Consider the following 26,823-nt stretch of genomic DNA (forward strand, 5'->3'; position numbering starts at 1 on the left):
AAAAAATTCAATTGAAATTACATTCTGTTGACATAGTAACAGATAGATTTGATCGACTTTGGACTAAATGGGTCTCTTGTATGTAGGAAATGGCGTAATTGTATTTATATTTTGTTATTCAGTGCCGTTTGTGTTACTGTTACTGTGTATTTACTTATTATTATTTTTTTAGATCTTGCTCTCTGGAAGTGTTCCTTGTTTTGTGTTCGTTTGTTTGGAACGTATTTCTTTCCAAACTTTTCTGTGGCACAAACCCCCCTGTCAGACCTGGCATCCCGTCCCGCAGCGGTCGGGGCTCGGGTTTTCTCCGCGGCTCAGAGACGCGGCTGTGCGAGTGTCGGAGCGGGGATGGACTGAGTGAGGGCGCACTTCCAACAGCCAAGCCGTTAGCATCGAGATACCCACAAGCTACACGTAAACCCTTACCGAATGTCAGGCTGCTACCAACAAGAAAAAAAACACAGTCTCCCTCCCAGTCTTTCACATCCCACTCCAATCACACTTACACGGCATTGATGGTAATGTATGCGAGGAAACAACCGAGACTCGGCGATGGGTAAACACCTCTCTTTACTTCCACCGATCGTTTCCTTTCCCCGTAGCTACGCTTTGACAATCCGCCATTTTTATCCAAAACAAAATAAGTGTGTGGAAACTTGCATGTACAGATGTTGCAGCAGCATCTGTTAAAAGCAAACGATGGCGTTCAAGCCCGTTTAACAGCCGTTTTCTTTCTTGTTTTGCAGGTGCGACCGAAGAGATTCTCAGCCCTATCAGGTTTGTGCATTAGCCTCAGTAGTTAGCTTGCTAGCACCAAATCAGATTAAAATGGACACTGTGGTGGTGGCTTCCAGAGCGCAGAAGGCCCCAGGCAGTGCGCAAAATAAAGTCACAGCTACGTGCTTATGGAGAGAAATTGGTGTCCGAGATGTCACAATGTTCTTGAAAATGAACGATTCTGGTTAAAAGTTCATCGTGACCGTTTAAAGTCGTCGAATTGAATCGGCTTGAAAAAGTAGTGACGACTTTTATTGCAGCTACCATTTAGCATTAGCTTTTGCTAGCTTACCCTATTAGGGCCTCAATTCTCCAATTAATAAAGCTAATTGCTATTCCAATACAAAATCTATTTTTACAGAAGTTACCCAGTTTCTTATTATATTTATTTATCATAGTTAGAGGTAACCAGCGTTATATTATCCCGTTATACAACTGTCTTGCTTCTAGCTTGTTTATTTGCTATATTAAAACCTAATACAAGATTATTATGAATGTCCAGAAAAAAATGGAGTTTACAACGACAAGAGCAAAATGTCCTATAGGCTTTGTGTACATCGTTTGACTAAGCAATTGTTAACATTGCCTTGCAACCACTTTAGCTATAGATTAGGTCTGAAACAAGTTAATTGATTTATCGGAACTAATCAATAATGTAAATAACCGTCAACAAATTTAGTAAATTAATTTTGAAACTGTCATAACATTCTCTTAAACATGCCATGAGCTGAAAAAGGGGTTTTGTCTCCGCTTAAGCAGTAATTACATAATAATGACAAGAAATGAGTGACACTTGTGTTTTTGAGGAAAACACTCTTTCGTCTGTAATGTATTCCACCAGGATGTCCTCAAGCCGCTTAACTTCTGCTACATCTTTGTCAAATTCTGTAAATATTTCATATTCACTGGCGTGTCACATTCGAAACTACAAATCAATTAATCAAAAGAATGACCTAGAATAATCAATCGGCAAAATAGTTGTCAGTGGTTAGCCCTTCTGTAGATGAGAATGAGGAATTCAAACAGTCTTTCTGCCTATATAGACCCTTAAATACTCATCCAAGAGTCATCCAGGAGGAGACCACCGCCATGATAAGATGCGCAGCGACTCGGATGTCACTCCTCCATGCAAAGTGCTGCGGAGGTCTGATAGCCCTGACAACAAACATAGTGACAGCACCGGTCACAGCAGAGGGAAGGCTGTCCACACACACCGGGCAAGGGACAGGGATGGAGGTGAGACGATGTCATTCTCATGGTTAATAACTTGCTTACAATCAACGTTTACTGTTATCGAGAATGTTAGTTTGGGTTTTGAAACCACAAACGTGACAGAATTTGTCTGCATACTCAGTTTTAAGTTTGGCGTGTACTGTATATTCTTCTTCTTTGGTGTTTTATGGCATTCTTCTTCTTTGGTGTTTTATGGCAGTTGGTATCCAAGTATTACGTTACAGCCAGACTTTATTCTTTTTCATTCTTTTGGTGCACACCGCGAGCATCTGTTGTAAATGGAGAAGAAATTTGTTGGGATTTTAGAATGAAAGTTCCAATACAGCCTTTTCTGCATAAATACTGGCAATTTGTCTTCAGAGGGGACATATGGAACAAACTTGACTTACAAGAGCTTATGAATATGTCAATATTGTTCTGCCACATTTGCTTACTCAACAGCTTTATTTTGATTGATAGCTGCATGAATTCACAAACGGGGTCATACACAAATAGTCGGCACTAGATCATACACGGCTAACTCACGGAAGTCAGAATTCCTCTAGGTTTTTTTCATTGTCAAAATTCTTTATTACAAAACATTCATAACAGACAATAAACAGTTTCCTCTAGTTAATATACGGAATCGGGGCGAAAGTCACTGAATCTGAATCCAACATGGCGGTGACCGAGACCGGTCCCGCTGATACAGCTCAGGTCATTTTCTCTCTCAAAAATGCTTTTTTTTTCATTGCATTACCGTTTGTTCCACTTCATAGTATAATCTGCTCAAAGATAGTGTTTGACCATAAACTAAATAACCCTAAGTAGTTAGGAGACAAAGGAAAAAAAAACTTAATCTACAGGCTGAGAAATAGATTTTCAAAGTTAGGGGCATGGGGGGCCCCTAACTTTTCAGGGGCCCACAAGCGCGCGCGGATAAATGTGTTGTTTTAAACCTGGTTATTAGCATTTAAAACAATTTAAAGTACTTTTATCTGTTATTTGATATGAAGAGCACAAATACTGAATCATATAAACCAGAGATCATGATCTTTCAATACTGTTTAATTCAATATAATAATGTTTCTTATATATAAAATAAATACTGTTTACAGCATTTGACACAAGGAGATCTTGTGGAATATATGAAATCACGTCCTACAAAATAAACTACTAACATATAGCGCATGGGGCGCTTGAGTCGAACTCAAGCGCCCCATGCCGTGATTTTAACTGCTGGGCCAACAAATCTGAAGATTCTCTGCTGCGAGACAGTAAATGTACCTCGATGTGATTTGGCCATATTGGATTCTGTAACTTCCGAATTCTGACTTCCGTGAGTTAGCCGTGTATGATCTAGTGCTGACCATACACAAATGCTCTGCAACGTTGCATGGCTATTTCTGGACTCAAAATCCGCAACACTGCACACACAGCAGTGATAGAAGTGAAACCCTTGCCCCTTTTCGATTTGTCCCTACCCTGACCTTACTCTATTTAGGTTTGCACACATTATGGATATAGAGATGAACCGTTTTTCCAATTTCCCTGAATATTTATGGCCATGGTGTTTTATATGTGGAGTTTTTGGACCCTATGCATACCGCAGATAGGTCTCTAGCTAGTCAGTGGTGTGAATTTGTGTGCATATTGGACAGAGCCCTGCGCGTCAACAAGCCCAATCTGTGATTGTCTGGTGTACACATGACTGTGGATAGCTGCGCTGAATAGCCGGCCCGTTACACACAGAGATCCACACTAGAGCGAGTCAACTGCGTGAGCTACAGTCGGCGAGTACAGTTGTTTTATGATAATGCTTCATGGGTTTACATGGGGCAGAGCGAGGGACCACACCGATGACTGTGCTGAAGCTCAAAGCAGCCGCACAGCACGAGCTGAAAGAGCCACATTACACACAAGCTCGAAGAAGAGAGGGAGAGAACGAGGAGACAGGTAGTGCCAGAGCGTAATCTTACGTGTTAACACTGTTTTTATTCTTCACAAATTCTCGAGCCCCACCGCTTAGCGTTACCGTGGAGCTTAGGCCAAAACAAAAAAAAAATCTTTTCTCAGAAGTGAGCGCTTTGCATTGAAGTGGCGTTATTGGTATGCAGATATTGAATAAAATAGTTCTCATCTACATCTATACTAGTCCAACCACAAGACTAAGCCATTAGCAGACGACAACAGAGCAGCGTTGCCTCCGCGCCGTGCGGAACTTTTAAAGTGAACCTGTGACAGGCTGCCAGTGTCGGCGTTGCACTATTTTTCTTATTGTCACTATGTAATGTGAGCACTTTTCGACCGTCACGCAAAATATCTTCACCGCTGCTACCCCGGGCGTGCATGTCGCCACTGCACAAGCACTAGATCATACAGTCCTATCTGAATCTGACTTCCTTGAGTTAGGAGTGTATGATATAGTGGCGACCCAGCCGGTCCGCACGCTTAGGTAGGACGAAACCTATCCAAAGTGCGGAGATTTTCATATCTTTCGATCCTCACAGGTGATTTTTCTCCGCAGCTTTTGGATTCCCTCTCACAATTTGACATTCTCGAAACGTACAGCCAGTAAATATGCGATAAAATGTTTAAGGTCGGGTTTTCTTTATTTTGAAATCCGGCTCAGTCGGGTTACCGGAAACACAAAATGTTTTCAACTAATACTTTAAAGAGGTGCCAATACAATTACATTTGTGGCCATCTGTATAATAATCTGCTGTATTAAATGGTAGTTAGGTTAATTGTTATAGTAAACACATTTTCCTCTCACAGGAATATTTCCAAGTTTAAACATAAAAAAACATAAATACAATATAAAAGATAATCGTGATTAACTTTAAAATATTTCCCCTCACAATAATTGTGAAAATCGGATGTCATGACATCCCTTGTGGGCATGTACCTGACTCGGCCCCACTCGGTCCTGAAAGCATTTCCATTACAAGTGGGCGGCACAATTATTTACGACTCTAAAAGGGCCCTGCTCGACAGACACCAAAACCCTGTAACAACTGCTACACACTACAGGATCAATTGCCCGATTAAGGCCCGGATTTTCTTCTCATTGAACCCTGGGTGACAGAGACATGACCCGGTTGTTTTGCGCTCCTCCTGTTACTCAAATGCTCTGGGTTATCATAACCAAAAACATCATCCATATGCTTTTCCATTTGTATTTTCCTCCCCAGTCCAATGACACCCAGTCCACAAAACATTGCTAATGATCCAGTTTGACGCGTAAACACAGTACTTCTGTGTATTTTATCGCCGGCATCCGGTTCATTAAAAGAATTTGTCTGCACTACTGCACGCCATTTCAAAAACAATAATAACCCAATTTTGGTTTGCATCTAAACCAGAAGTACAATGCTCTGATTATGTCTGTCACAATGATTATTGTTTAGACTTATCGTTCGATAGATAAGAACATGTACAATGACTTTTTGAGCATTGATAAATGTGTGCAAAAGTTCATGGAGCAAAGTCACAGTGGCGGAGCCACAGCTGCCTCAGCCATGTCACTGCAGCTTTTCCTCCTTCACACAACCCATGTCAGCTTTATATTCTACTTCAAATGAACATTAAAAAAATAATAGTATTTCAGTTCATTTTAAGATGGATTAAGCAGATGTAAAAATTATGTTTTTATAGTATAAACGGAACCCTGTGAAGTTCCAGACTTGAGTTTTCAACCTGTACCTGATTCAACAGTTTATTAACGCTCTTTTAAATCCTTGCTATTCTGTTAAGGCCCGTTCAGACCGCTTCGTCAAAGCTTCCAGTTTACATTAAAAGTCTATGTGGACGCGTCTTCGGCATCAAGCGTTTTTGCACCCAAATCCTGCGTTTTGAGCATCAGACGTGGCGTGTCTGGGGCGTTTGAGCTTTGGACATGCGGCCAGAGCGGGCGACGCAGAAAAGTTGGATAAAGCTGAACTTTTTTACGGCAGACGTGACGCAGCAGCCAATCAGATTACGCTCTAGTGACGTGCCTACGCACGACCCGGAAGAAGGCCCAAAACAAACCTTTCCTCAATCCTCAGGATATTTACTCAACTCTGCACACCTCTGAAGTTATCTGGGGTCCCAGACGAGCCCCGGAGGCCATCGCCTCAGTTTTTGTTCACCAAAATAAAAGTAAATACACCAAAGCCACTTTCCTCTTCTGCCTCAGCACCAGGCTTTTAGATTTGAAAACACCCCGTCCAAATAATTTTGTCCGAAAAAGTACCGTATTTTGCGCACGAAAAGGCGCACCGGATTATTAAGTGCACCATCAGCTATCTGTGTACCATGTGTACTGGTCCATACATAAAGTGCAAAAGATAAACAAAACAGACGGATAAGTCAGAGTCAGTTGAGCTTTATTAAACGCGCTCAACTCATTCAGATCAACATTGTTCAACATCAAAACACACTCTGCTATCGCTAACAGACACGTTAGCATATCCAAATCAATTCTCAGTCAAGATCACTTGTAAACACGTAAAATACAAACACAGAACACACTCTGCTACCGCTAAAAGACACGTTAGCGTATTCACAACAACTCCCAGCCTCGTTCAGTTGCAACACATAAAATACAACACAATACACTCACTTTTTCAGTTCATTCCTCTTCATCAAATCCTTCAAATGCAGCTGAACTACATCCCGCATAGCTATGACCAGACGTCCCGATTTACCTGGGACAGCCCTGATTGTTTACGTCCCGTTTTCCGGTTTAATGTCTGCTGAGGTGCATAATGGTAAAAGCAGCCAAAGCGCCGATAGTGCTCCGTGCTAAAATCTCTTTGGTCATGTGATCCCGCATCTCGGATCTACGCGGCAGTTCAGTGATGATTCCGGCCTTCCTGCTTTCCGGCCTCTGACCACAGTTGACTGATAATTTAGCCCGTAAGCACATTTCTTGTGATAATATAACAGATCCAATGGTCCAATATGAAATGTCCCCATGTGGGACAATAAAGGAATATCTTATCTTATCTTATGTCTCTTGGCAGTAGCCATCTTGGGACAAGATTCTTGGGGTTACCGGTAGGTGTCTGCGTTGTGCCTGACTGAAAATGTTGTTTACGTTTTGACAAAGTTTCGCGTGTAGCAGAAGACTACTGTTCCCAGAATGCTTTGCACACATGTTGTTGGGACTTCCGGTTCCAGAGTACTGTAACTCTAGTCACACATCGCGTCTCATGTCCCAAATCTTCTTTATACACCATGTACCGTGTGCCACTTAGGAGCGGCGTATCACACCGTATTTTCGGACGCTTTTACTAAATAAGCGGTGCTTTTAACGCCGTCTGACGCTACGCCGTGCGCTCGTTTACCATGTGTGCGCCGTGTGGCGGCACACACATGGTTGGCCGTCCCTGCCCTCGAAAATGCCCGTCCACATTTTAAAATACCTCGTCCAAAATACGGGAAGACGGGCATCTATCTAAAAGCCTGCTTAGCACCAAGAGAACAGCAACACGGGGAAACACAACTCCTCCTCTGCGCATGTACGCTGGACGCCTCGGACACGCGTCTGCTGGTGAGTTTATTTTTTTGACGCCCGGGATGCGCCTGCCTTCAAATGTACAGACGTCCAACTCAAGCGCCTGGCGCGAATCTGGACGCAGTGGTGTGAACTCAGCTTTAATATTAAATATAAAACGCTGTACTCAATAATATCGTTTATCGATAGGGAACAAGCGGTAGAAAATGGATGGATGGATATATTTTCAAAGGCAATAAATTGTCTGTCAATTTTTTTGTGACAGACCTAGCTTTGATCATTTTGAACATGTCGCCTCAAAGCGAGTCGCTTTACTCTGGACAGGAAACTGTTCATGCTAGGTGCGTTAGTTTTACTACTTGATTAGAAATAGCTACAGACTCTAAAATAAAATTCTGTTGGGGTGTAGCTTGTTAAGGAGGATACAGCGGTGTTCGGTCTCCTGCAGCACGCTGGAGTTGCTCACGAGAAACATTACACTTTTACCCAATCAGCGTCTGACGGTCCGTGGACATCGCGTTTGGTCCAAGGTGGAGGAGGCCACTGAAAAAGCTCTTCAGATTCAGCTTTGATGCAGAAGTCTGTAGGTGAAGTGTGCAAATTATAATTACTTTGTAGTGTTCTCGCTGGGCTGAGGTTTGAGAATGGCTGTGGGACACCGTCGTAGGCGCTAGCAAAAAGTACTTAAAAAAAAAATTCGCTCGCGCCATCGATATGGAAAGCCTATATGATCACACTCCGCCACTTAGGAGGGGCGTATCGCTCTCACCGCTCGTTCGGCCATGCGGGCACGCGTGCACGGTTATCTTAATACCTGGCGGTATCTTTTCAGCATGGCGGCCGCATGGCCATGCCAAAAGCCCTCAGCGAGAACACTGCTTTGTTTTTGTATTATACACATCTTTGTATCGATACCAAGAAGTCCATCACAATATTGATATATTGACTACAGGGCTCAAACGGTATGCACGGTACGATATTATCACAATATTCAGTTCATGGTTCAGTATTTTTTGTGACATTGTAGAGAGTCAGACACAATTGTAGATGAGCTACTTTTTCCTTTTAAAATGCCATGACAAGCCTTTGGTATGAAGCATTTAGGTCTTACTCCAAAGTATTGAAATACAGTATAAATTGCTTAACCCTATCTTTGGGCCTGAATGTGTGTTCTTGACACTATTTTAGACATGCAAGTTTCATCACAATCCCACCCATTTTGATGAAATCAAGGTTAAGATAAAGGAATTTTACAAAAAAACAATTTTCTTTTCATGTAGGAACCCTTATGTAATTTTGTTAAACAAAAAAAAAAATTGCATTTTTAGCCACTTCAAACAGCCTTACACACTTATGTAACGCTGTTTGATAAATCTTTAGACAATTGGTACCCAGAAACCAGGGGACTTTTTTTTTAATTTTCCCATCAAAAATGATGCTATACTGCTAGTAAAACGGATGCATATGCAATGAATTTTTTATTTTGTGCTACAAAAAATATCAGTCAGTCACATCTGTGTGAGTGAAAACATTTCAGCTGTGGACAGGGCAGGGGTGAAAAGGTTAAGTGCCTAAAGCTTCGTACAAACCGCTGCGCCCGACGCAGAATTTGAGCGCGTGTACATTAGAAAGACAAACGCACCAGATGCGCGTTCTCGACGCGCCGGACTAAATACACTCGGCAGCGGACGTGCGTCCGAGTCGTCCTGCGCACATGCGCAGTGGAGGAGTTGTACTTTGTTGCTTTTCTCGTGGTGTAAATGGCTTTGGTTTATTAACTTTACAAAGTCCAAAAGCGGAGGCGATGGGCTTGTTTTGGGTCTTTTTCCGGGTCGTGCGTAGGACGTCATCTCTGATTGGCTGCTGCGGCGCATCTGCTGCAGCGAGCTGAACACGTCGCGCCAGCCGCTTTGGCCGCCTCGGTTGCCTCATACGCGCGCTCAAAGCGTCGAGAGCGTATGAAAACGCACCAATCGCACCGCGGGAAACGCACTACGCGCTCGACGCGCGTTTACTATAGCCTTTGAATGTAAACTGGATGCTTCGGCCGCGGCTGTGTGGACGAGGCTTTACACTCACAGCAGCAGCACTGAGGCTTGTACGTCTCCTCTAAACCTTTCAGTTGTGCTCCTGCCCGCTCCGCAGTGCTCCTATATCATTTCTGACCACTTGTCTTGACCTATGCTGGTCCTGTTGCTTTGTCCCCTCTGCTTTCACAGCACGTGTGTGCAAAATTCTGAATGAGTCACTCCTGGAAAGTATATTATCCACAAATGCCTTCACATGAGCTTTGTATTAGTCTTTTTATTTTTTTTTGCTGCATGTGGAGGACCGTTAATCCGTACCTCCTGCTCTATTATTATATCCTTTTCTAGAAGACAAACATTGGGTCTGTCATTAAATTATGTAGAGACAGAGGCAGGTTTGGTCTTGCTTATGGCCTGTTAAGTTACTGTCTATGTACCATAGTCTATAGTCATAAATATTTTCAGTGTATGTGTTGAGAATGCAGAATCTATGTTTAGATTAGTGGTGCACGGTATGGAAATGTTGGTCCGATGTCGACGTTATGGGGAAAGCTTTGGCCGATAACCGATATTAGACCAATATTTTCTAAATGGTGACTGTTATTTGCGTACTTTACGCTGCTACCTTTTCCTGTCTAATGTTACAACCTGGGCTCCTTTGGCTTATTGACAGATATATGTACAATTTCTATATATACAATTTTCTTTATTAATTTAGTTGGTGCCGTTTATATTCAGGAACGCTCTATAGCCCAAACATTACTGCATTAAACTATATATATATATATATATATATATATATATATATATATATATATATATATATATATATATATATATATATATATATATATATATATACAGTATATATATATATATATATATATATATATATACAGTATATAATGTATATGTGCAGCAGGTGAAAGACTGCTCATTTCTGATGTGAAATGTTCATACCACAGACATGTTTCTGCACAAACTCAATACAAGCTCACTATTTTCATAGTTTAAGTTGATCTTTGTGACAACTGATTCATGTAGTGACTCAAATGAGGTCATGTCACATTGGTGTGGACATAGTCATGTTCATTCTTTATTACACTCTGACCTGTGTTTTTACCTGTGGCTCCTGATCTGTCCAGGTTTGTAGAGGATGTTTTCCTCACAGAGCATCATCACAGAAGTTAGTTTTCTTGTTGTTGGCTCCACTTTTAGCACGGCTCTAAAATCCACAAAACAGTCTTTCTTTCGTCCACATGTTTCATAAAGCCACACGTCTCTGTCCTTGCTCAGACCTCTGGTCTGAGGTGCGTAAGTGCTGTAAAGTGCGCAAACGCGTGTCTTACTTCTCTCAGCACTTCTCCCTCCACAGTACACAGGGCAGTGAAGAGCCGCGCGGGGGAGGGGCGGCCACCAGCGGCATTGTGGGACGTGTAGTTTTAGCGCTAACAACGGTTACGGAAGTAACTACGGTTCTATGAACAAAACAAAACAAAATTCTTTCTAAATATGAATTCAAAATGTTCGGCGGGCCGGATTAAAACGTTTGGCGGGCCAGATCCGGCCGGATGTTTGACACCCCTGAATACAGCCTTCTTGATCTGCTTTTATACTTTGTTTAGGCCAGGGGTGTCAAAGATGCCATGTGACACTGTGTGAATACAGTAATAATGCATTCATTTGATTCAATACATGAAGTTTATTCTCACTAAGCTTAAACTATAAAAATGGTGAGCTCATATTGAGTTTGAGCAGCAACAGCCAACATGTCTGTGATATCAACACTTCATATCAGAAATCACATAAGTCCATATTCCTGTTCCTGCTGCTGATGCATGAAGATGGATTCAAAGTCTTTCTCTAGACTGTCAATACTGCCTCAGATTTGTACAACAGCCTCCACATATAACTATATAATGCCATTATATACAAGGCCATTATATTTTTCATTGTTTTATTTTGTCTGTTCTTTTCGGCCCGTGACACAAAATTAGTCCGACACCCCTGGTTTAAAGGTTGAATGGACGTTTTTTTTGGCCCAAATTTGAGTATTTATTTCCTCATGGCGTGGACTGCCAATTAGTCCTGCCACGTATCAATCATAAAACGCACCTACCGCTCACCTGCAGCCGCGTGTGGCTCGTCCCCCGAGAACAGCACGGTTCCGCGTGTCTAAGCGCATTGATCTATCATAATATAGCTCCCTCAGTGTACGGGACAAAAGAAGAGCGAAGAGCGATCTGGCTCCCCCGCCCAACCCGTGACGTAGTCTCAGAGAGCGCGTGTGTGCCCCGCCCACCTGTGACGTAGTGTTTGCCCCACAGCTGTCTGCTCCGCGCAGCGCCGCTCCTGCCTCGCGAATGAGTGAGACACGATGGAACTTCAGATCAACATTACTTTGAGCCTAAATAAATCTGGTGTTTATTCTACAGCGAGCGCAGAATAAACACCAGTCATATATGTGTGTGTGTGTGTGTGTGTGTGTGTGTGTGTGTGTGTGTGTGTGTGTGTGTGTGTGTGTGTGTGTGTGTGTGTGTGTGTGTGTGTGTGTGTGTGTGTGTGTGTGTGTGTGTGTGTGTGTGTGTGTGTGTGTGTGTGTGTGTGTGTGTGTGTGTGTGTGTGTGTGTGTGTGTGTGTGTGTGTGTGTGTGTGTGTGTGTGTGTGTGTGTGTGTGTGTGTGTGTGTGTGTGTGTGTGTGTGTGTGTGTGTGTGTGTGTGTGTGTGTGTGTGTGTGTGTGTGTGTGTGTGTGTGTGTGTGTGTGTGTGTGTGTGTGTGTGTATGTATGGGGGGAGGGGGAATGATGACGCATGCCTGTGATTATGACGCGGTCCTGTGAACACCCCCCGTCAGTTTGGAGATTCGTTGAAAGGAGATGGTCTGTAATATAGCTAAAAACTGCGGGAATCAATCAAAAAAACACTCTGGGTACATATATGAAGCACAAATAGCAATGTAAGCAGGTTAAAAGCTCTGAAAAGTCGATTTTGCATGTTATGGGACCTTTAAGTCTTTTCTATTTACAGTCTATGACAAAAAATAACATTCTATTTTTCTGCAGCCATCGATTATTTTAGTAATCGATTAATCTATCGATTTTTTTCTTCGATTAATCGATGAATCGGTTAATTTTTTTGTACAATCCGTAAACCATTTAAAAGCATATTAAATCGTTTTTTAAATAAACGTTATAGGTCATTGTAATAAACAAATAACAAATTTGAGTTTCTGCCTAAAAAAAACACATTTTATTCTTAATTTCACATAAGTTTGTCCCCAAAACAGGAACATTTCACTTCACCAGTCCAAGTGTTCAGTTTGAACATAAAGAATATATAAAGAAAATATATAAAGGGCTAATTAACTTGTCACAGATCCGCGCGCCACAGATTCACGTGTTTTTTAATAAAATATGTAAATTAAACGAAGCATCGAATCAATAAAATAATAATCGAAGCTTTTTTGTAATCGAATAATTCGATTAACTCGAATAATCTTTGCAGCCCTAATTCTAACCAAAGGGACAATGTTGTTAACTCAAATATTGAAAACTATAGAAAATTGTCTAAACATTTTTATATATATATTTTCTATTCTAGTAGATGAGAAAAATTGATATTATGGAAAGAAAAAATATTTTATATGCAAAATTGCCCAGCCACTTAAACCAAAATTGTGTATTTCGGTAACCCAACCGACCTGAATTTCCAAAAACCCGACCTTAAACATTTTATCGCATATTTACTCGCCATACGTTTCGAGAATGTCAAATTGTGTGAGAGAATCTAAAAGCTGTGGGGAAAAAATCATCTGTGGGGATCGTAAGATCTGAAAATCGCTGCACTTTTGATTTGTTTTACCTATGGGCGCATCCATGTTTGCGCGGATGCTCATATTTGATCAGCTTGCAGACCGGCTGGGTCGGCACTAGATCATACACTCCTAACTCACGGAAGGCAGAATCAGTTAGGAGGATGATCTAGTGCCGACCCAGCACCCCCGGTAGCAGCGGTGAAGATATTTTGCGTGAAGGTCAAAAAGTGCTCACATCACGTAGTGACAATAAGAAAAATAGTGAGACGCCGACACTACAAAGCCTCGCATGGGTTCATTTGCCACTTTCAAAGTTTCAACCACTGCTGGAAATGCCTGTTAGCAAGTGATCCATTTGGTCAACGAGATTCCTAAGTACGGCTGGTCACTTACCAGCAATGGTGCTTTGGAAAACTTTTTGGGACGAGTGGATCTACAGCTCATCAAACACGCGCGGAGGGCAACGGTCCGCGCCGCGCAGATTAATGGCTCTTTTCCTGTGGTTGGACTAGTATATATGTAGAGAACTATTTTAGTCAAAATCTGCCTACCAGTAAGGCCACTTCAATGCGAAGCGCTCACTTCTGAGAAAAGAAAACTGTCTGCAAAACCTGTGCGAGATTTTAAAATATTTAAAAAATATATTGTTACAAGCCTTGAAATAATTATTTTTACGTCCCTGTCAACATGACAGGTACCGATCATTTGGTACCTGTCATGGCTAATTCTGAATCGGTCACAAGGAAAGGAAAACAGAATAACGTAATTAATGAAAAATGAACTTTTATTAACATGTCTCGTTATCATTTACAGGCTGAGAAATGGATTTTCAAAGTTAGGGGCCAGGGGGGCCCCCTACCTGAAAAAGTTAGGGGCCCCCCAGCAATTTCAGGGGCCCAAAAGCGCGCGCGGCATCGTGGTGTCATAAGAACAAGATAAATGTGTTGTTTTAAACCTGGTTATTAGCATGTAAAACAATTTAAAGTACTTTTATCTGTTATTTGATATGAAGAGCACAAATACTGAATTCCTATAAACCAGAGATCATGATCTTTAATACTGTTTAATTTAATATAATAATGTTTCTTAGATACAAAATAAATACTGTTTACAGCATTTGACACAAGGAGATCTTGTGGAATATATAAAATCACAACCTACAAAATAAACTACTAACATATATACATTGCCCCGATGCTAACAACTCCAAAGGGGGCGGGGCCCTTGGATACTTCCACATTGACATTGTCCCTAATGTGCAAAATTACAGCTTTTGTTGCAAACAACTTTAAAAAGACTGAATTGCGAACTGAGGAGATTGACGCCCACCAACCTCGATATCACTTGTGGCGCAAAATTAGACCGGGCATTTCCGAGTACAACCGAACGCAACCGAACGCAGCGGCCAATCAGATGCCCGCTTTCATCGGAATTAGATCACGGACACCGCTCGGCCAATGAGAAGTGAGAAGACTGCGAAGTGGCATGTCTGTCAAAACGAAACTTAAGTGATGGAAATGCCCGCGCACATGCGCTTTCTTCCTCCGCTGTATAACTACAGCAATAATCGTGGTCTGTAGTATAGCGCGCCCGAGTTTGTGCGTAGGAATCGCTTTGGGCATGTTCACCGCGCTGTTTTTGCCTATTAAAAATATATATTATGGCGAAAAATTTGCGTCGGTCATCGTGTCCGGAGCAATAATTTTGGAGTCGGTCAAAACTGATTTTTGCGCCGGTCATTGACCGTGTTCGGCCCGTTATTTCGAGGCTTGTTGATACCGGAAACACTATTTATTTTATTTGGCCTGAATCACTTGCATGTATTTCAGTGTGCATTAATTTCATAGATGCTTCACCCCTAAACAGTTTTCTTTTTTTCCATTTTTAGTTACGTGAAGATATTGCACCACTGAGTTGTTCCATGGTCCGTTCCGATTTTGTGAGAGTCTTGTATATTTTGTATATGTCACCATCGCCCACCTTATAGGGTTGGACAATAATAATCAAATACCACTACCTTTGTTTATCCTACACTCTTTCTATTCTATACAAAGATGTGTAGAATAAGAAGAGTGTAGGATAAACAAAGGTTGTGATTTCCTATAGAAGGGCAACACATGGTCTGTATCAAACACACATAACTGCTTTACTTGTGGAGTTAATATATCTCAGAAATGTATATGAAAATAAATGGATATCAACCCAAAATGTAGGTTAGTGAGAAATATGCATGCCCGAGGGCTGTGCGATGTGGCTATCTGCGCTTCACAACATCAGTGTGGAGTTTGCATGTTTCTCCCTGTGTCTGGGTGGGTTTTGTCCAGTTCAACGCAAAACATGCACCATAGGTCCAACTAAGGCCAGACCTGTATCAGGATCTGGAGACGTGTCCCCGAGCACTGTATTGCAGCTGCTCACTGCTGCTGAAAGATGGGTCTAAAGCAGAGCAGAATTTCCCTGTCGAGGGACTAATAAAAGATGGCCATAGAGATATTTGATTATACAATTTATAAAACAGCTGTTATTCTATAGGCTACAGCAGTCTCGCTACGTACATTCAGGGATGGCATCATGCCATCATATGTATAGCTTTATATAGAGTATCTGGGCTCAGCATTGTCTGGCCACATTTAGGAATATAAACAAACAAAATCAACCCAGTTATTCTCAATTAGGTAAATTTAAAACTTCCATTTTCACGTATCCCTATTTTGTTTTTATTTTAAAGGACACCTATTATTCAAACTGAGTTTTCTGAGCTTTAAACCATTTTCTAACATTGTTTCCTCACCAAATCATCACTGGAGTTGCATTCAGTTTCATTCGTACTAGTTTGATGAATTCCAGTTAGAAAGGCCTGAAACACCCAGATAACTGTCTTAAAGTAAAAAAAAAAAAAAAAAAAAAGAAATTCTGTACTGAAACCTGAATTGGCCAATAACGATACAAATAATGCATAATATTTGTCCTTTAACAGCACTAGTACCGTGCAGGTTCCCCCTGTGTCTCCTATTACTCTGGTTTGTCCCCTGAACCTGCAGGTTGACCCTTTCTTGGCCTAGGCTCATAGTGAGCAATGTGCTTTGTTTTGTGAATATTAGGGCTGCAGCTACTGATTATCTATTTCTGTTTTGTTTTTTGTACATACTGTAAACCATTTAAAAACATAATGAATAAACATTATAGTTTATAGTAATAAACAAATAAGGAAAGTTTCTATATTTATTTAATTTACGTTCATGTCACAACTTAAAATAAGACACTTGCTTGTTAAACTTTAAATTGAGTGATCCCTGGTGTTTTGAGCTGTAACTCTGCAGTCATTTTTCAGCATTTTCTCCATGTGCCTCCACTTTAGCCTTTGTGTCTTCGCCCCTTCATCATAGACTTTCTGTTTCATAATAGCGGGCCTCTTCTCTTTCACAGTTCCACTCGTAAGTTTAAAACACACCGCTCTCTCTGTTGTGATTTAGTTGCGGCAGCTCCGCACGACACAGATTAGCGCAGTTTTTCGAGAAATATGTATTTTTTGTAATCAAATTACCGGATTAATCATTGCAGACCTAATGATTTTATATTGTGATTTGAATGCATTTGTTGTGGGGGTTTTAATTCACAGTTTTGTTTAATTGTAAAGCACTTTGAATTGCTTTTCATAAAAAATGTGCTAAATAAATGTTACAGAGCTGAAGGTGTAACTTGACTGTTTCCTCAGCACTACTGGAAGAATAAAGCAACAGCAGAGAACTGTTTTTCCAGACAGTGAGAAATAATAAAAAGCCAAGACAAAGAGCACAATGTCAGTTTAGTACTCATCCTGGGCTGGTTCTAGTATTTTTTGGAGTAGCTCCTAAACATTACTTATGAGTAGTCTTCAATGTGCCTTACTATTATATTATATTATATTACATTACATTAAATGGCTACCGTAATCAAGTCTTTGTGTGTTCCAGGGACCAGTAATTCACCACAAGAAAATTCTCACAACCACAGCTCGCTTCATAGCTCCAACTCACATACAAACCCCGGCAAGACCTCAGACACAGTAAGTGTTCAGCACCACTCAAATTATCTTTGTTTTTAATAAGGATGCACCGATATATTGTCCAATTATCGGTATCAGGAGTACAGATGTACTATTTTGTGATTTTTCTGATTGTGTTGGCTGCTGCCTTGGCCAGGTCTCTTGCAGAAGAGATTCTGAATCCACCTTTGGTCCTCCTAGTTGGAAAATTAAATATTTTCATGATTGAATAACATTGGTATTGGTCAAAAGCATTGATATTGTGCTCCGGTAGTGAAAGGGTTTTGACTATTTAAAAGCATCTTAGTAATAAACTAATAAATAAGGAGTTTTTGCTTAAAATAACCCACTTTATTCTTAATTTTACATAGGTATGTCCCCAAAACGGCAACATTTCATTTTGCCTGTTAAAACTGTTCCGCGCGCCGCCCACCCCAGCCCCTGTGTCCTCGCCCCACCACCGCGGACCCCCGATCCACACTCGCGGACCCCCGATCCACACTCGCGGTCGCCCCGATCTACACTCGCGGTCGCCCCAATCCACACTCGCGGTCCCCCGTGCTCCCAACTCTGCTTCCCAATCACACTCGTGCATTTAAAACATGCCACACTATCCTCTGTGGCGCCTTGAAACAGCAAATACATTCATGGAATCAGCAGGAGGACCGCGGCCATTATAATAATCTGATGTGAAACAGAAGGGCCAAGATGACACGGAGCCAACGCCACAAAATGGCAAAATGCAGAGCCACCGCTCAAAACACCAGCGTCCCACCCAAAATGTTTTACAAACAAATGTCTTATTTTAAGTTATGTGACAGAAACGCAAATTAATTCATAGCTACTGTAACTGTTTACAGTCTGGTGACAAGTTAATTAGTCCTTTACAGGCTGAGAAATAGATTTTCAAAGTTAGGGGCCAGGGGGGCCCCATACCTAAAAAAGTTAGGGGCCCCCCAGCAATTTCAGGGGCCCACAAGCGCGCGCGGCATCGCGGCGTCATAAGAACAAGATAAATGTGTTGTTTTAAACCTGGTTATTAGCATGTAAAACAATTTAAAGTACTTTTATCTTTTATTTGATATGAAGGAAGAGCATAAATACTGAATTCCTATAAACCAGAGATCATGATCTTTCAATACTGTTTAATTCAATTTAATAATGTGTCTTGGATACAAAATAAATACTCTATACAGCATTTGACACAAGGAGATCTTGTGGAATATAAAATCACAGCCTACAAAATAAACCACCAACATGTATACATTGCCCCGATGCTAACAACTCCAAAGCGGGCAGGGCCCTTGGATACTTCCACATTGACATTCTCCCTAATGTGCAAAATTACAGCTTTTGTTGCAAACAACTTTAAAAAGACTGAATTGCGAACTGAGTAGAGATTGACGCCCACCAACCTAGATATCACTTTTGGGCAAAATTAGACCGGGCATTTCCGAGACCAACCAAACGCGACCGAACGCAGCGGCCAATCAGATGCCCGCTTTCATCGGAATTAGATCACGGACACCGCTCGGCCAATGAGAAGCGAGAAGACTGCGAAGTGGGCATGTCTGTCAAAACGAAACTTAAGCGATGAAAATGCCCCAAAAATGGCCAAATTACTAGTTAAATCTTGATTTATTTATTTTTTTCAAGGAATTTAGATACTGGGGCATGGCGGGCCCCCTCCTAATTCAAACCGCGGGCCCGCCGGAGATTTGACTGCTTACGGGCCCCGGGCCCCCGTCTATTTCGCGGCCTGCTTTAGGCTGAGAAAAAAAATATATCAGCACTTTGTCAAAATGACGCCAAATTCTTTTATTTTTCATATATTTCACTGAATGTTCTTTTAAAAAGCGCCGTGTTGAATACTTTTATCAAGCTGGTCAACACATCTTTCTTCCCAGGAGATAACGCATTGCACGATGCATATCCGTTCACATTTTTGGTCCTCCATATGCTTCTGTATTGAACAGACCATGCCGGAGTGAACCTATATTTTCCTTTTTTTGTTGTGTTGCCACCGCTCACGTAGTTCTGCATCATGGTGTCGCTTCATATTTAATTTGATCTGCACTTTGCATTCTGGGAGGGAAACACGCCCAACAGCGTAATCACAAACAAACATGGCGGCGCCCATGTCCCCCGCATGTTCCCCCGCTCGCCTTCGCTACCAAAATAAAGGATAGCGGCGTACAAAAGGTAGATTTGAAATATCTTAAAATCGGGAGATTTAGCCTCCCTATCGGGTTGATCGAGACGTTTTCCGTCGTTAACTGTTAAAGCCTGACCCGAGTCAGAAAATGTGAGTCAGAAAATGGCGACTATTTGGATCTTTTTTTTTGTCTTCAAAGTAAAAAAAAAATAAGAATTTACCTACCTACCGACCCACGTGAAAAATGTTGGGTCGGGTTACAGCAAACATACAATTTATTTGGGGCAGCCTTATATATATTATTTATATACAAACAGAACACTTTGGACTGGTGAAGTGAAATTATGCTGTTTTGGGGACAAACTCATGTGAAATTAAGAATAAAATGTTTTTTTTTTAAGCAGAAACTCAATTTGTTATTTTTACTATAACGTTTATTTAAAAAATGATTTGATATGCTTTTAAATGGTTTACGGAATGTCCAAAAAAATTTACCGATTACTCTATTGATCAAAGAAAAAAATCGATAGAGTACTCGATTTAAAATAATCAATAGCTGCAGCCCTACTGGATTATAAGGTGCACTGACAATGAATGGTCTATTTCCGATAATTTTTCATATAAAAGGCACACCGGTCTATATGGCGCATTAAGCGAAACAAAACGTGTACCCCACAAAATTGCTTCGAGGTCAGTCAACCAGAATTAATCCATATATAAGGCGCACTGGATTATAAATTGCCATTGTTATTTTTTGAGAAAATTAAAAGCTTTTAAGTGTGCCTTATAGTGCGGAAAATGCAGTGTGATGATCATCCCTTGCCACGCCGCAGCCCCGCAATGAATTGAGGAATCTATACATGAATTTAATTTTGTTTAAACAAACATGATAGTTCATAGTAATAAACAAATCACAAATAAGGGGCTTATGCTTGAAATGATACATTTTATTCTTAATTTGACATATCCAAAACTGCATTATTTCACTTCTATAGGCTGACACCAGTTTAAATGTCCATGACTAATGTATATTCACATTTCAGTGTCTTTGAGATAATTTCCCTGCTCATTTCTAAAGAGCCCCATGGTCACAGCTAGAAAAGAAGGGAAGACAACCATGCACATTTTTTTCTGTTAGAATCTTTATAAATGTCTACCGTAATTAACTTGTTACCAGACTGTATAATAAACAGTTGTTTTTTTTGCGCTTTATGTTGCATAACTTAAAGGAATTGAGTCTCATTTTCTCGTGGCGTGGACAGCAGAGTAGTTCTCCCAAATGTCAATCATTCCTTGCGTGCTACTGCACACCTGCAGCCTCAGTCTAGCTCGTTCCCAGCATAGCAGCGCGTTTCCCTGGCTGCGCATTGTGTGGTTGATATGCCGGTGTGTGTTTAGCGAATTCCTTCAGTGTATAGTACAAAATTGACTACAGAGAAAGACTGTGTTCGAGCTCAGAAGAGACGGAAATGTGTGGAGACAAATGCAATGTGATCCATTGCACTGATAAACAAACACACGCGTAGCAGCGGGGCTGTTGCGTCTTTCCCCATAGGGTTGAGTGTGGGCGCATGCACACTTTGTAAAAAGGAACTAACAGTCGCTCGAGTTCTCAAATTGGTGAAAAATACTCTATTAAGATAAGTGTGTGCTAAACAAGCGCCACAAGTAGTTCAAGTTTGTTCTGATCTGTGCATCAGATTCACAGGAAATTACTCTATTTACTCGATTAATTTATTTGTTAAGATAAGATAAGATATTCCTTTATTGTCCACACATGGGGAAATGTCATTGTTGCAACGCAGGTAGATACAGAGGAAAAGGACAGATAAAGAGACAGTTTAAAAAACACTCTTAATAGATTAATTAAGATAACCGAACAATATATAAAAACAATTATCAGTAACTTATCAGCCCAAGCTCTTCTCTTTACATCAGAAAAACAGATCCCTAGTTTTTCAGTGAAACTCCTCATGTGATGTATTCATTCCTGCAGCTTGACTGAAGTCCCAGCCAGGTTGCATGTCTTAATGGTCTGAGGGTTATTTTTGGCAGTGGAAGTCAAAGTAGTGTCAGAAACGGCCTCGATAACCGTGTGTCTGGCTTCCAACTATAGCCGTGTTTCATGTGAAATGAAGTTACATGCGGTTGCATCAGAGCCTCACCTGCGTGTGTGTGCGTGTGCCCGTAATGGCGCTAACCCTCTTCTGTTTCCAGCCTCACGAAGCAGGCGACGATTGGTCCGAACACATCAGCTCCTCTGGGAAGAAGTACTACTACAACTGCAGGACAGAGGTGTCTCAGTGGGAGAAGCCCAAGGAGTGGCTTGAGAGGTAAACTAAATCTTACTTTAACACTCTAATGGAAGTCTACGGAAAGCATTGCAATGAGAATCCGTCTGACTGTGTTTGACAGAGAGCAAAGACAAAAGGAACCCACAAAGACTGCAGTTGTCAATAATTTCCCGAAAGACAGAGACTACAGGAGAGAGGCCATGCAGGCGACGGCAGCCCCCAGCTTCGGAGCCAGTAAGTGTGTCTCCTCACATGCACCACTCTCAAGGCTTGGCAATCATACCTGTGGGATTGTTTTTCTGCATCAATGGCAAGTCGCCTATTTGGCATTAATAGTCATTCCTTATGGTAATGCGGCTTATAAGGCAGATTAACCTTTAAGTTAGTGACCTTTTTTACGGTCAGTAACTTACATTTCAGTTAATGTTTTATGCATTATTTAGACATATCAAACTATTTGGATGTACTGAAGTGTTTAGAAAGAAAAAAATATATATATATTTTTCCACCAGTTCATTTTGGAGCAGATCATTTGCTTCATTCACGCTAGTTGGATGAATCTTGGTTAGAAAGTCTTCTCCCCTCGTTCTTATTTTTCCCAATGTGTGACATTTTCTTGATGCGTGATGTGGCTTCCGAGATAAATTAATAAATTAAATTAAATAAATTATCGTCAGACTTGTTCCATGCATTTCTGCTGTCAAATCACGATCATTACATACACTACATAGCTTCATTAGCAAGGCAGAAGCAAACCAATATCTTCCTCTCAAATATGCAATTGCCTCTGCTGCCAGTAGATGGAGGCCTAGGCTCTGTTCCCCACGTGGGTAAAGCCAGAGACATGAAACTGATAGAAATTAGGCCTAAACCAGCCTTAACTCGTCCGGTCTCTGTAAAACTCTTCAGCTTTATGCTAAAGCACTCCTTGGTGAACCAGTCTGGGGTACCAGGGTCAGTCGAAACACTTCATACACTTAATTTGGTAGTTGGAGCCATATTGCTCTCATGATTACCATCAATTATTTTACAGTGCACTGTCCATAGTATTAGCTTAACAAGTTATATAACATGAGGCATGGATGTATTCAAATCTCACGATACAATATTTATCGCAATATTGTGGGAAGGCTTACGATATTATCAAATGGCGCACGTTATTAGGCCCGAGCGCCACAAGCTGGCGAGAGGCTTATTAATCTCGTAAGGCCGTGCGAAGCACGGCTGCGAAAGTGCGCACATAGTGCGCACGAAATCGAGCGCGAAGCGCTCGCCCACTTCCAAACACTCACTAACGCACTCCTTCACTCGCGCACGCCCCGTGCATACTAATTAGTAGTAGGAAAATGGAACATTACCGTTGTAAACGGGCGAAGCCCGTGCAAAAGTGCGCACTAAACGAGCACTTTACATTGGGATGTATCATCCCCATATAAAGCACTCATTTGCGCTAAGTAGCTCACGAATACGTTCCCCATCTCTTGCATGTTCCATGCATATAACACACATATGTAAGGCAAAAATGTAACATTATTACTGTATAGAGGGCCAAAAACACAAAGTGGGCGGAGCCCACTCAAAATTAACGAAGGTACCCGTCAGTGACCAGGGACCCACACCATGAGGTACCGAAAATGTATAGTTTATGATATTTGAAAAATGGGAAACATTGTTTTCGCATCGGAATATTATTCTTTCTTCTTTCTTTCTTCTCGGGACCAACCCCCCTATTTTTTACCCAGTGAACATTGACGAAAAGTCACAAAAATTTGCACACTTCTAAAAATCGTGCCTCTCTACATTCTGGCTATTTCCCTTTTCTAAAATAAAAAAAAATGGGCGCGTCAGCGCCCCCAAATGTACCAAAAATGCATTGAGAGATAGGAAATGACCCAAAAAAAATCTGATCGTAGAATCATGAAATTTTGCGCAGAGGTAGATGGTGACAAGAGAAGTAAAAAAATATTATTACGGCAACGCCGTTCGCACAACCAAATGTCGGCCATATTGCTTCAAAAATGGCTAAGCATGACTCGGGAGTTTTTCCAAACGTCGTACTTTTATGAACTCCTCCCAGGGCGTTGGCTCTAAAAAGCTGAAATTTGGTGAAAATGCTACTGAGGAGTGGGACATCAAAAGTTATTCAAATTACATTGATACCTGTCACGGTCTCTGTGCGGCGAAGCCGCAAACTTTAGCTAGAATTTCAGAAATATCCCAAATTTAACATTTCTGCCGTTTGCGCAGATAAAGTCCGAATTGCGTCAAATTAGAATCAGTTGTTAAACTCTTTGCCCTAAACCTACTTGAAGTGAAATAAATTAATTTGGCGCCACAGCGCCCCCTACAGATTTTATATGGAAGTTAAATGTTTAGTTTTGCGAAATTATATGAAATTTGACACACAACTCAATTTTGGCATCCCCATCAAAAAAGTCAATGAGACCCATGTCATAATTGTTATGACGTTGCCGTTGCGATGACCGAAACCTCCCATGTTATTCCAATGGGGAAATTGCCTGAACATGTTTACACTTTATAATTTCACAAACTCCTCCCAGGGCGTTAGTCCTATTAACCTGAAATTTGGTGAGACTCATCTTCAGGTGTGGACCATCAAAAGTTATCCACATTTTTATTCAAAGAGTCACGGTGTCTGTGCGGCAAAGCCGCACATTTTGCCAAGAATTCAAAATAAAATAGCTTTTTGATGGTAAAACAAAGAGAAGATGTGACAGCGTCACAGATTCAGCAGTAGGCGTACTAAAAGGACAATTGGGGCGCGTTAGCGCCCCCTCCTCTTGCGGCGTGGCGGCGGCGTGGCGAGGGCCGATCATTGCCGCTTGCGGCTATATTTTAGGTTTTACTTCTATAAGACGCATACTGGTCATATTATCCTGCCATTCTTATTCATTGTTTAGTGATACATTTTCTAAAGTTATGTCAAGAACCTACACTGAATAGCCTAGTGGATATATAAAAAATTACTTCTTGCAATGTTTTAGTTTGATAAATTAAGTTTTTTTTTTCAACATTCAAAAACACATGGATCCCTCTGTATTCTGCAGCTCTGTTACCTTGTGCTGTTGCCAGGCAGTGGCGCTGTCCAGTCTGGATTTTACAGTCCAGAACAGGACTTTATTTCTGATGAATTCCTGAAACTTTACGGAGTGTAATGTTGTCAAACAAGTCCTCTTGGAGTGCGTATTTCCCGAGTGGGTCCATGATTAGATCCATGAGTGCCGTGCTGTTCTTCAGCAGGGCTACTGTTTGTCCTCCTTTTCTCCTTTTGCGATTTGTTTTGGCGAAAACAAACCAAAACTTTGCTCTGCTTTCAGCTCTAATCCATTTGTTGTTCATTGCAAACGGTGCACATTCTGCAATCTTGGCAGTATTTTTTATGCAAATTCATCCTATTTTATATTGAGAGACTGCGATCATGTCGTGGCAATTTTGCTATCGCAATATTTCCAATATCGTTACATCCCTAATATGAGAGAAGCCTGTCCATTTGGTGGGATTCATCTGTGTTCATCACTGGCCCTGTTTCTGTGTGCTTAACGCTTCACATCACTAGGAGGACTGGGTATGTCCAGATGTGCTGTAATGACATAATTTGTACTTTCACAATGTTTAATTTGACATAGCTGTTTTCAAAGCATTGCAGTCTGCATTTTTTTCAGCCCAAACACAATAGAAAGAAAAGAGCATCATTCTTGAGTCCAAACTTTTGTCCCTGTGATTATTCTGGCCATTCTGACTTTTCTTGCATTGACAGTGAGTCCGCCTTGTTCTTCATCACACAAAACAGTTTGTTTCTTTGGCATTAGATCCGAGTTAGAAGTGGGATAATGTAGCCCCTTCAACAGTGCATGTTTTACAGTGTTTTCATTTTTCTAAGAACCTCTCCTCTAAAGCCAAGTTTGTAGTATTCCCACATTTTAGACATGCTATGCTTTTCAGGTGAGATTGGTCTATATGAGACAGAGTAAATTCAATCCTTTCCGTCTGTAGGTATTGGATATGATGGCGTTCTTCCAACTCTGACAGATCTGAGCTTTTTAAAAACACCCAGTTAAAAGTTGAAAAAAGCAAAGGAGCATGTGTGTCCTTTAAAGCTTTATACCACTCTGAGGTGAATCGTTTAATTGCTCTTTAAAGCATTTGATGAGTTCATTTTTTTGGTTTTGCTCTTCAATCGTGGCAGGTAAATGGAGTGTGTCCCAAAAATAATTGTTTCTTTTTCTTTGTTTTCTGATATAAGTTTGTTTTTTTTTGTTTTTTTTAATGGTAGAACGATTCAAGTGATGATTGTATTTTATCTTGTTTGGTTAAAAATACTGGTACATTATTCTAGGGCTGCAGCTATCGATTATTTTAGTAATCGATTAATCTATCAATTTTGTCTTTGATTAATCGATGAATCGGTAAATTTTTTTGTACAATCCGTAAATGGCACCGTGCTCTTTTACGCAACAAAACTCTTCCTGGTCGCACCTATAATACATCCATGGGTCGCACTTGTGAGTTTAAAACACGCCGCTCTCTCTGTTGTGCTTCAGCTGCTTCAGGAAGAAGGTCCGTGGGGAACAAAAGCGCCACAAGTCGTTCCGTGCGCTCCGCGCGCCACAGATTCACATGTTTTTAATAAAATATGTAAATTAAACGAAGCATCGAATCAATGAAATGATAATCAAAGCTTTTTTGTAATCAAATTATCCGATTAACTCGAATAATCGTTGCAGCCCTGCATTATTCTGTCTTGTATTATAAAAATTGTTCTCCCTGACTTTTGTTTTCTAAGCTTCCAAGCTAACAACTTAAAGAATTGCATAATGTCTTTGTTTGGTGAATAGCATTTTAAATAATTTCTTGTAGGGCTGGGAATCACTGGATACCTCACGATACGATACAATACACAATACACTGTTCACGATACGATAATATGGCGATACTGCGATTATCGATATATTGTCTATAATAACTTGCGATATATCATGTTTAAATCAATACTTTT

The 26,823-nt window shown here is 41.0% G+C and overlaps 1 protein-coding gene across 3 annotated transcripts in view; it reads left to right on the plus strand.

Annotated features, from left to right (window-relative positions):
- Window positions 1–279: 279 nt before the first annotated feature.
- waca (WW domain containing adaptor with coiled-coil a) overlaps window positions 280–26,823 on the plus strand; it is a 41,827-nt gene continuing 15,283 nt past the window's right edge. For 2 of the 3 annotated variants that reach the window (XM_072451202.1, XM_072451203.1), the window contains exons 1-6: window positions 280–556; window positions 747–777; window positions 1,821–2,013; window positions 17,287–17,378; window positions 21,730–21,845; window positions 21,928–22,040. In XM_072451202.1, the coding sequence (XP_072307303.1) occupies window positions 516–556; window positions 747–777; window positions 1,821–2,013; window positions 17,287–17,378; window positions 21,730–21,845; window positions 21,928–22,040 (586 nt within the window). In that variant the 5' untranslated portion in view covers window positions 280–515. The remainder of the gene's footprint in view (window positions 557–746; window positions 778–1,820; window positions 2,014–17,286; window positions 17,379–21,729; window positions 21,846–21,927; window positions 22,041–26,823) is intronic. The other variant, XM_072451204.1, reaches the window with a different exon arrangement.

This window comes from Eucyclogobius newberryi, unplaced genomic scaffold (assembly GCF_026437365.1).
Source record: "Eucyclogobius newberryi isolate DKJ021-1_F unplaced genomic scaffold, fEucNew1.0.hap1 SCAF_18, whole genome shotgun sequence".
NCBI classification, from domain to species: Eukaryota; Metazoa; Chordata; class Actinopteri; order Gobiiformes; family Gobiidae; genus Eucyclogobius; species Eucyclogobius newberryi.